Genomic DNA, 11,458 nt, shown 5'->3' on the forward strand with positions numbered 1-11,458 from the left:
TTTTTTGCGGTTAAAATGGCGGTTTTTAACCGCCATTTTAACCAAATAAAACGGCGGTTTTGTTGTTGTTTAAAATGGCGGTTTGTAACCGCCGTTTTTACCTGGATTTAATGGCATCTCCTCGTTTAAAATGGCGGTTTGTAACCGCCGTTTTTACCTGGGTTTAATGGCATACTCTTCGATAAAAATGACGTTTATAACCGCCATTTTTACCTGGGTTTAATGGCATCCTTCTCGTTAAAAATGACGTTTATAACCGCCGTTTTTACCTGTATTTAATGGCATCCTTTTCGTTTAAAATGGCATTTCTAAATGCCATTTTTACCAAGATTTAATGACATCCTTTTCGTTTAAAATGACATTTTTTAACTACCGTTTTTACCGGATAAAAATGATATTTTTTATCTTTTAAAAATACAATTTTTACTATTATTTTTATCTTGCTAAATAAATAATTTTTTATTAAAATTCCATAATAACAAAATCATAATCCATAGACAAAATATTATATAACTCAAAGTATTAAACATAAATATGATTTTTTAGTATTACAAATAAAAAATAATAACTCCTATACAAAGTATCAAACTAAGAAATATTGTTAGTTCTATTACATTGGGAGTTTTCCTAGAGATGCTCAACAAATTTGCTTCAGATTATTCCAACATTTTCATTGTTCATGTCCGTGTAAATAAATATTACCTGCAAAAAAAATTGAACGTTAGAAATAAATAGTTAGAAATAAATAGTTGCTCAAATAAATAGCAAACTACCAGCATTTTGAAGAATTAAAAACTAAACCAACAGTCTCACAAGAGGGACTAGATATTAAGAAGCAAAGCACCAGTTTCTTGTATTCTGGGAACAAATTGCAGGGCATGAAAGTTACATCTGCAACGAAGTCTCTATATGAATTTCCCCGATTAGGAATAGCACACTAGGGCTTGAAATTCAAGATAGACAATAATAGAGGCATATCTGCCAGAACCTGGCAAATTGATTGTAATATCTAAGCATCAAATGATATTTACCTGAAGTTCAAATGGTATTGGGTCAAATGCAAGGCGATTCCCAAATCCAACAAAGTGAACAACTTGATTTTTAAGTATAATAGGTAGGATGTTTTTCAAGTAAAAGCTAGGCTTTGCCTCCTTTACCATGTCAACATCTGTCACCTGAAAAAGCATTCCCACAATTAAGAACATACAAAACCAATATATTTGAGTGTACTTATACTCTTATAATCTGCTGAAGTAGAAAAGTTACATACAACACTACCAATTGCCTCCAAGTCCAAAAACTGCAGTTCCTTGGGAAGTTCACGCACTATCCGAATATCAGGAGTCAAGTAGTTAATAAAATGCTCCTCCTAATAGATATCGCTGAATTGACTATGAAATTATGAAATAAGAGATCATAAGTTACACTTACAAATTTGAAACGTTATAAGAGAATACCCATGGACAGCAAATGTGAAAATAAAAATAAAGTAGAATAAATGCTAAACTAGAAATTTTACCATGGTAGTTTCCCTTCCAAAAATATGGGATAAAAAAGGCAGTAGTTAGTGAATTGCTAACTCATATGCCTAACCAGCTAACCTATCCCCTGAATTTTTCATATAACTTATAGCTATGTATTAGAATCACAGGTTTTATTCAGCTACAACAATCATAAAAAGTTCACTTTCATATTATAACATCCCAGTAATCATCAGAGTTTTTACTAAGCATTTGGTCTAGCAACTAAATATTCCAAGAGAAATTAGGGGCTTGTTTGGTTTGCATTTCCAAGAGAAGACACAGAGGACGACAACCTTCCACCTAAAGACCCTAAGCTATTCCACTAAACTAATTCTTCTCTCATTTAGAAATAGAAAATACCTAGGCATCAGTATCTCACGAAGCTTTAATCTTGCCATAAATTCAGCACTACCGCCAAGAATTATATCTGTCCCACGACCAGCCATGTTGGTAGCAATTGTCACGGCCCTAAGCCGACCACTCTGAGCTACAATCTCTGCTTCTCTCTCAACATTTTCTGGTTTTGCATTAAGAACCTTAAACAATACAGGGACAGGGTTCATTATATTATATCCAAAAAACTATCGGATTAGAAAGAACAGTTAGAAGAACAATTATTAATAGCGGCATCCGGTCTTGGGCAAAGAATACACTACCCTTCTCCATTAAAGACATTCAACACAGGTAAGATTAAGAAAATAATGTGCGCTCACATCTTCCAAGATCCCCATTAAAACGAAAAAGACATTACCTCATGTGGAATTCCAGCTTCATTCAATTGCTCTGACAAAGAATCGCTCTGCTCCACACTGGTCGTGCCAACAAGTACTGGATGACCAGTTTTATGCATTCTAGAGATTTCTACTACAACTGCTCGCCATTTCACACTAGTTGCCCTAAAAACTACATTAGATTCATCCTGAGAAGAAAATAAAGGCTCATTAGACATGATAAAACTTTTTCAAGTTTTTTATCAAGAAATATATTGCTAACATGAAGAGAAGAATGGCAGTACATGGAAGGGTAAGTGATACTCCTTACAAAAGGGGAAAACAAGCATACTATCAAATAAACAGTTGGGAGGACAAGATACTCCTTAAATAAGCAAAAAGCAAGCAAACAAAAAATACTATCAATGAAGCATAACTTTTGAATTACTAATGAAGGGAATGATGATTAAAGACGAGAGGACAAGATATACACTTTATAGAAGCAAAAACAAACAAAATAAAATACTACCAGTGAAGCATAACTTTCCGATCTCTAAACATTTAAGGGAAATGCCTCTAAATATATCATGGGCTTCCAAATAGAGACAAAAATCTACAGTACACCTATCCTGCAAAAGTTGTTTGTCTGAAAAATCTATCATCAACAGTGCAGAAGTTAGACACCAATTAAATACTCCAAACAACGGCTTATATAGCACATTGCAACAAAGAGCCTCCTCGCTTTCCCCGAAACCAGAAAAACTAGTAAATGGGAACTAATCTAAAATAGCAAGGCACACCTAACACTCACCAAAGATATCAAAACACAATATTCAAACAAAAGCATCATATTCAATGTGTGTAGTAATAATAAATGTGGGATTATAGTAAGTACATTGGTTTCTTAACCAATGGTCTTGAATTCAAGTCTTAGGAAAGGCAAAAATATTTTATGGTATTTTAATATATAAAAAATAGTATCTTGACAACTACTTCATCTTGCGAAACTCTGATAAGTAAAAGCCAATACTCCATGTTTCACATTGCAAAAACCATGATAGTGGTCTATGATTGACAAGCAAGATTTAAACCTTTCTTATCATAGGTTTATTTGTTGGAACGATTGTAACTTTAAGCTTGTAAATGCTCTCAAATTCTGTGCTTTTTGTTGCTGATGTACCAGTCATACCACAACGCTTAGGAAACTGCAAAAACACAGATTAAAAAGCGTCAAGGTAGTTTCTTAGGTAAATGAATTCCTGATTTCTGAAGATGAAACATTTTCAACCTGCAGAAAGAAATTCTGATAACTAATGGAAGCCAGTGTAACTGTTTCATTTTGAATTGGTAGCCCTTCCTTTGCTTCAACTGCTTGGTGAAGTCCATCACTCCACCTTCTCCCCTAAAGAAAAATTGAATTTACAAAAGAAAAAAATGTAATTAATAACATTTTTCTCATAAATAAAACAGTTAATTAATAACATAGTGGCCAGTGAAAGAAATCAGGATTATAGGATTTTTGTAGTGAGGGGATTCATCAGTCAGTTACATATTCAATAAGATTTGGAGAAGAGAGAGAAGAGCCTTCAAACTTCTTGTGTTTCAAACTTTTAAAACATGATTATAGGATTTTTTGAAACACTGTTCAATCATTCCATCAATACCCTAGCATGTTCCCAAATTTACTGATCTAGTTCTAAACAGAATATAGCATCCACCCAATTTGATAGCAAATGATCAACCCAACAAGGATATGGTAATTAGATATGGATGCAGAAAGGAACCTGTACTAAAGAAAGAACCATGTACTAAAGAATGAAGCATAATGACTCATTACAAAGTCATGCAACTGCCATGTCTTGATAAAAGAATTAATGAATTAATTTTATTTAACCGAATTATGGAGAATACTAAACAGGACATATTGAATTATAACTCCAAAAAGTTTTTATGTTTATTATTTTTTTTATAAAAAAAAGGAAGAGAGGAGAAAGAAGATGGGAAAGCAAAACAACAGACCTCTATAACTTCATCAAGTATATTTTAGTTCAAATTCCTGGGCACAAAACCAGCCCCAATACCCTGAATATTGTGAGGTCCTGTGGTTAAGAGGAAAGAGAAACAACATACAATTGAAGGATTAGTTAAAGACTAGCGTATTGGAAAGAAAGAGATTAGTTATTACTTGGTAAGAGAGAAAGAAGAAGAGATTGACATGTGTTGAGGAACTGAAAACATTTAAGTCTTCTTGTGATATGATCAATGAAAGAGAGAGGTGTTGGTGGATTCATCTTCCACTCAAGAGTTGAAAGTACCAAAATCTCCATTTTCTTTATTGTTTTTGCCTTAAACACATGTTTTTTGTCCTCCACCTACATATATTTTCATAAATTAAATTTCATTATTAATAAAATGTATTATTATTATTATTACTTTATATATAGAATTAATCATACTTGTAAATCAAGAGGAAGTGGAACTTGTGTCTCTTCCATTTTAGCAGCAAGAGAGATGCAAGCAACTGCAGCAAGATGAGTTAACCATGGCTGCTTCTTCTTCACGGTGAAGGTGAAAAGGAATCTGTGAAGGTAGTTAATAGCAAGAGAAGCTGTGAGAGCAGAGAATGAGAAAGTTTTCAACCATGGCTGCTGCTTCTTCCATTCTTCTCTTGTTCTTGCTCTTTTGATACAAGAGTTTTCAACTCTGAATCATCACACAACATGTCTTATTCTAAAAACACATGATCATGTTCCTCATCATCAAAATAATGTGGTTCTGTGCAATACAAAGAATCTATGTGTTCCTCATCATATGAAGTAGCAATATTAATGAATACTTGTTTAACATGAGAATTAAAACTTAACTAGACATACACTGGCAAATAGAAAGTTAAGTATTTACCCAGGCAACCTTGGCGACCAGCAGTGTTAACAATGTTTGATCCTTCTTCCAAGAAGCACCAACTGCAATCAATAATCGAAACATAGAAAGAATTCATTAATTCAAGCAACCAATAACTTATCCAGATTTAAACAAGCAGAATTCAAGTTAAATCACAAAATCTTTGAAACTCAATTGCAACAAAGAACAAACTCCAAGCCTTAAACCGGGAGATACAGCCAAATGCAATACTAACAGAAGTAATTTCTAAGAAGCAAAATAACAAACACATAGAGTGCAATCAGTGCATTATTACTAAATATTTGTGAATCAAATTCACGCAGCCATTGATCTGTCCTATGCATCATTCCTGCAATCATTGAAGTAATTAGAATAAGAGGATGTGAATTTAGTTACAGATCTAGAAGCGAGAAGTTAGAACGCAAACTGAGAAATAGATCGAGGAGGAGAAGGCATGTTAATGCATGAGGAGAAGCTAGCAGAGCATAAGCTCGAAAAAGGAGAAGAAGCTCACAGATCTGGAGAAAATCTTGACGGAGGAGGAGAACGCGCCGCCGGGGAGAACATCACCATAGGAGATAGGGAGAGAGTTTTGATTCACAAAACAGAATCTCGATGGAGAGGAGACTCTAGTCGGAGGAGAACGAGAAGATCAGCGCTGGAGCAAATCATCGCCGGAGCAAATCGTCGCCGGAGCATATCGCAGTCACAACGTCATTTTCGTCCTTCCTCTAACACAGTGGCTGCGTCATTTTTGTTTCGGTGTGTAATTTTAGGTTGAATGAGAGTTTGGATTATTTTAAACAATGAGCACAGATAATGGCGGTTAAACCCGCCCAAATCCTTCAAAATTGCCATTTTATGCAAATTAATTATGGCAGCAACATAAAATGCCATAATATCTGAATATTATGGCAGTTTTTTAGAACCACCATAATATAAATGCCATTTTAAACTATTTTTTTTGTAGTGCTAACTGTTTGAATTTTTGCTTAAGCTAACTAAAACTTCATTCTAGCAATAGATTGAAGTATCACTGGTTGTACGTTTCTTGTTTTGTTTGTATGTCAGGTATAGGGAGAGCTACTCCTATCTTATCTGAAGCTGACCAGAGAACTCTCAGGAGATTAAGAAGAGCTGAGAGGGGGAAAGGTATTGTTGGAGAGGAAGAATCTGAGGAAGAATATCACGAGATGGAAGGAGATCCATCTAATCCCAATCCACCACAGAGGAGAGTGTTGGCCTCCTACACTTTTGCAAATCCCAGACACTGTGGAAGCAGCATCTTAACTCCCAATGTCAATGCAAACAACTTCGAGCTAAAACCACAACTCATTACACTTGTCCAGAACAATTGTTCCTATGGAGGCAGCCCATTGGAAGATCCCAACCAGCATCTATCTACCTTCTTAAGGATTTGTGACACTGTTAAATCCAATGGCGTGAATCCTGAAACTTACAAGCTTCTGCTGTTCCCGTTCTCATTAAGGGACAAGGCCGCGCAATGGCTTGAAACTTTTCCCCAAGGAAGTATCACTAGTTGGGATGATTTGGTGACAAAATTTCTAGCCAAATTCTATCCACCCCAAAGAGTCATCAGGCTGAAAACCGAGGTGCAGAAATTCACACAATTAGATGCCGAATCCTTGTATGAAGCATGGGAGAGGTACAAAGCCTTAATCAGAAAGTGTCCTCCAGAGATGTTCAATGAATAGGACGTGCTGCAGAATTTCTATGAAGGCCTGACATTGAAATCTCAAGAGGCATTAGATCATTCTGCTGGAGGTTCACTACAACTGATGAAAACTGCTGAGGAAGCCCAGAATCTTGTGGACATGGTGGCCAACAATCAATATTTCTTTGCTCATCAAAGAAACCGCCAACCATCACAGAGAAAGGGGTATTAGAACTTGGAAGGTGTAGACTCCATTTTGGCTCAAAACAAGATGATGCAACAACAAATTCAACAACAGTTTGAACAAATGGCCAAAAGAATTGATAGCCTTCAAGTAGCAACTGTGAACACAAGCCACCCATCAACTGTATGTGTGTAGAATGAAGAAAGCCAAGAAGAGCAACAACAGGAGCAAGTGCAGTACATGTATAACCAAAACTCTGGAAAGAATGAAGTTTATGGTGATACCTAAAATCCATCCTGGAAGAACCACCCAAACCTCAGATGGGGAGACAATCACAACCAGAATCAACAACCATGGCAGAGGAACTCAAACCAAAACACTTCAAGGAACAACCAAAACCACAACCAGCAGCAAACTAACCAAAACCCTTACAGAAAACCTCAAAACAACTACCCCAACCCCAACCATTATCAATCCAATAACCAACCCACCAACCAAAATGCCTACCATCCACCATCCACACCTCACAACCCACCACAAGCATCACCAGCATCTCAAAGAATCACTAACTTGGAAACCTTGATAGACAAAATATGGAAACACCAAGAAATGACAACCAAGAACCATAAAGCCTCCATGAAGAGCCTAGAGAGGTAGATTGGGCAAATCTCCAAGCAAATTTCTGTTGAGAGACCTTCAAGCTCACTACCAAGTAACACCATTCCTAATCCAAAAGAAGAGTGCAAAGCTGTACAACTAAGGAATGGAAAGACATTGGTAAACAACAACAAGGAGGTAACCAAGAAGCCTTTGGATAGCAACAAAGAACCATCAGAGAAAGGGGAAGCTAGCAATGAGGACATGACAACAAGAAGAAATGTCCCAGAGAAGCTCAAAGAGAAAGCCAACCAACCACATAGTTCCAAAGAAGTAATTCAAGGACAGCAGCAAGGGGTAAAGATCATTATATCTCCAATGCCATATCCCCAAAGGTTCAGCAAAGAGACTAAGGACCAACATTTTCATAAGTTCCTTGAGACTTTCAAGAAGCTAGAGATCAACATTCCCTTGGCTGAAGCATTGGAACAAATGCCTCTGTATGCCAAGTTCTTGAAGGAAATCATCAATAAGAAAAGAAGTTGGCTGGAGAAGGAAACTGTGCTTCTCACTGAGGAATGTAGTGCGCTCATCAGAAAAGGACTCCCTCCCAAGCTGAAAGATCCTGGAAGTCTATTTATCAACAAGGGGATGTGTGACTTAGGAGCAAGCATAAATCTAATTCCATCATCTTTAGTGAAAAAGCTTGGCATAGGGAAGGTGAAACCAATACAGATGTCCTTGGAATTAGTGGACCAGTCAGTAGTACATCCCAAAGGAGTGATTGAAAACCTTTTAGTTAAGGTTGACAAGTTCATTTTTCCTGTGGACTTTGTTATCTTGGATACCGAAGAGGAAGGAAACAATTCAATCATCTTAGGAAGGCCATTTTTGGCCATTGCTAGAGCCATCATAGATGTAGAGCAGGGAGGACTAACTCTCAGGATGCACGAGGAAAGCATTATCCTAAAAGTGTTTCCAGAACCACAAATTAGTGAAGAGAGAAGCAAGGTAGTCAGCGACTGCTTTCCGAGGCAAGAAACCAACAACACAGGGAAGCAGAAGAATGAGCATGTGCAAGGAAGAGAAGGAATTCAAAAAGGAATTAGGATGATAAACAAGAAGGAAAATACCACAACCAAAGCTGCTGTCAAGGAAGAAAGGTTAACAAGAAAAAGGAAGAAAAACAAGAAGAAGGCTCACAAAGGGTGGAAGAATAAAAAAATCCCAACTGAAGGATTCTCTAAAGGCGACAAGGTGCAATTAATATATCAACAGCTGGGAAATGAGGATCACTACACTGTTAACCAAGTACTCTCTCTCGATCACATTGAAATTGAGCATCAAGGCTCACAAAGAAGGCTTACAGTGAGGGGGGATAAGCTGCGACATTTCAGTCATCAACCACCCTAAGCGGATCAATGTCAAGCTAATGACAATAAAGAAGCGCTTGTTGGGAGGCAACCCAACCTGAGGTAGTTTTCTTTTCATAGCCTTTTCAATAAAAATGTTGAATAATTAAGTATGTATTGCAAGGAGCTAAGTTTGGTGTTGCACACCAAAACAATTTAAGGGAGAATGAAGGATTCTAAGTTTGGTGTTCTACTAAAATCTCATTTAAAAGCATACTCTCACCTCCTGCATAATGCTAGCTCCAAGCAATCAGACAAATTATTCAACCATTTAATTGCTTTTTAGTTTTGGTTCCATAACCTTTAGCAAGGCCAAAAGAATTCATAAGTGGACAACCTGTTGCATTAGAGACAGTGGCAAGGAATTAAGTTTGGTGTTCCCACACCAAATTAAATCCAAAAGCCACACTCAATTCATGCATACTAACTAGTCACCTAAGGGCGTAAGAAGCAAGCAACTTTTGAGAATTGTGCAGGGAACTAACCACCATTTGAAGACATTATGCATCATAGCTCAAAAGGGGCACAACAGAAGGAAGGACAAAAGAACTGCAAACCAATAGGTTGTATCTATACTTAACTTCTGCTGTTGAGAAATGATTTGATTTATGTCTTGCTAAAGTGTTCATCTAATATAGGCAGAATCACTCTTTGCAATAAGTAAGCTAGTCTAAGTGTGTGCTTGTGTTTACTTTCACCTAACTAAATGCATGCTTCGTCCCCTGCATCCTCAATTCAATAAAAGAAATTTTTGGAATGTGAAGTAAGATAGTTCTTTGTTAGCTGGAAGTACAATAATAGTGACTGGTGGTATGAATGTATGATTGTATGATAGCTCACTTTTAGTGAATAAAAGAACTAGACTGTCTCCTTTTAAGTAGAAAGTAGCTCACTGTCTATGAATCTCAATCAAATAAAAGTCCTTGGTTGAAAAGAAAAACCAAAAAGAGAAAAGAAAAAGCCAAAGGTGGCAGCAGAACAAAAAAAAAAAAAAAGAGAGATAAAGCTAGACACCAATAGCTTGAACCTTAGAATATATCCCTGTGGTGTCTTTGTACTAGGATCTGCTTGGATTATTAAGTTCTTTGGAGTGCATCAACACTTGGTAACTTGGGTTAACTAACCCGGGATTATCAACTGAAAGTCCACTATCAAGAGCAACCTAGATACAAGACATTTAGTAATCCAAAGAGGTGCTGGGCATCAATGTTCTAAGAAGGCATGTGAGCCAAGTGTCTAAAGTGAATAATGTGTCAAGCATAAATAAAGAAAAGAGCTTGTTACACATGACACTAAACTAAAGCTTATAGAAAAAAAATAATGGTCAAGGACAAAGGAATAATGAGAGGTCATAGCAGTGTGTTGCTTGATGCTTGGAGGAGACTTTCTAGGCCTAAATATCAATAAGAAGTGAGTGTTTACATATCTACATGAAACCCCATGAGCTACCAATAATACTCTGCTAGCATGAACATCTTCTTCCATTTCATTCTTTCTTCTCAATAATTCTTTTCTTGCTTGGGGACAAGCAAGTTTTAAGTTTGGTGTTGTGATGACAAGTCATCTTAGCCTAGATTCACTAGTCTTTTTTCTTTGTTTTTATTTAGTTTCATGCACTTTCTTAAGCCATAAGTAAGTCAATTGGGTTGAATTTCATGTTTCCTTTGATTCAATCAACCATGGATAAATTGATGCATTTTCATGAGTTTTTGTGCCATAATTGCTCATATGACAAGAAGAAGAATAACTCTCATGATTAGAGCATAGCTTTGATGCAATTGTTGGTTGATGATAGGTGGAATAAAGCTTGGAAGAAGGTTGCAAGAATGGCTTGAAAAGAGGGATTCACGTTTGAGCTAACGTTTGCCTCAAACGTTAACTCAAACGTGAGAAGCAGACGAAGAACACCCTGGAGAAGAGCCAACGTTTGCGCCAACGTTTGCCTCAAACGTTGAGGCAAACGTTGGCTGAAGAAGGAGCAAGGGAAGGCAACGTTTGCGCCAATGTTTGCCTCAAACGTGAGGTCAAACGTTGGCGCCAAAGAAAAGAGAAAGAGCACCCCTCGGCATGGCAACGTTTGAGCCAACGTTTGCCTCAAACGTGAGGTCAAACGTTGGCCACATATTAGCAAGAAGAAGCACCCTGGAGCAAACCAATATTTGCGCCAACGTTTGCCTCAAACGTGAGGTCAAATGTTGGCGCCATAAAAGCAAAGAAGAGCACCTCTGTTTGATGCATTGAGTGAGCCATGTTTGCGCCAACGTTTACCTCAAACGTTGGACCAAACGTTGGCCAAAGGAGTAGCATGGGGGAACCACATTTGAGCTCACGTTTGACCTCAAACGTTGGCTAAAACGTGGAAGACAGCAACTTGGCCGAGCTGCATAATGTCACACAAGGGACGTTTGAGTCAACATTTGCCTCAAACGTTGACTCAAACGTGAATGGTTCATGGC

At 37.2% G+C, this 11,458-nt stretch overlaps 1 protein-coding gene and 1 long non-coding RNA gene across 8 annotated transcripts; both read right to left on the bottom strand.

Moving 5' to 3' along the window:
* Positions 1-494: 494 nt before the first annotated feature.
* Positions 495-3,720, bottom strand: LOC112779573 (protein translocase subunit SecA, chloroplastic). Of its 5 annotated transcripts, none has more exons than XM_025823890.3 (7): positions 3,522-3,720; positions 3,325-3,438; positions 2,275-2,442; positions 1,884-2,059; positions 1,279-1,326; positions 1,032-1,175; positions 495-702 (listed from the first exon to the last, which is right to left on the bottom strand). In XM_025823890.3, exons 2-5 carry the CDS (start codon positions 3,418-3,420, stop codon positions 1,320-1,322), a joined length of 447 nt encoding a protein of 148 aa, XP_025679675.1. In that variant the 5' UTR covers positions 3,421-3,438; positions 3,522-3,720; the 3' UTR covers positions 495-702; positions 1,032-1,175; positions 1,279-1,319. The 5 variants fall into 5 exon arrangements, with proteins under 5 accessions (XP_025679675.1, XP_025679674.1, XP_025679673.1 ...); XM_025823889.3 differs by having other exon boundaries at positions 1,271-1,326; XM_025823888.3 differs by having other exon boundaries at positions 1,279-1,391; positions 3,522-3,718.
* Positions 3,721-4,254: 534 nt separating this feature from the next.
* Positions 4,255-5,714, bottom strand: LOC112779787 (uncharacterized). 3 transcript variants are annotated; one of them, XR_003815763.2, is made up of 5 exons: positions 5,649-5,709; positions 5,430-5,483; positions 4,690-5,196; positions 4,419-4,605; positions 4,255-4,332 (listed from the first exon to the last, which is right to left on the bottom strand). It is a non-coding gene; the product is annotated as an uncharacterized lncRNA (long non-coding RNA). The 3 variants fall into 3 exon arrangements; XR_011877270.1 differs by lacking the exon at positions 5,430-5,483 and having other exon boundaries at positions 5,649-5,714; XR_011877269.1 differs by lacking the exons at positions 5,430-5,483; positions 5,649-5,709 and having other exon boundaries at positions 4,690-5,370.
* Positions 5,715-11,458: the final 5,744 nt, after the last annotated feature.

Source organism: Arachis hypogaea, chromosome 19 (genome assembly GCF_003086295.3).
Source record: "Arachis hypogaea cultivar Tifrunner chromosome 19, arahy.Tifrunner.gnm2.J5K5, whole genome shotgun sequence".
In the NCBI taxonomy this organism is placed as follows: Eukaryota; Viridiplantae; Streptophyta; class Magnoliopsida; order Fabales; family Fabaceae; genus Arachis; species Arachis hypogaea.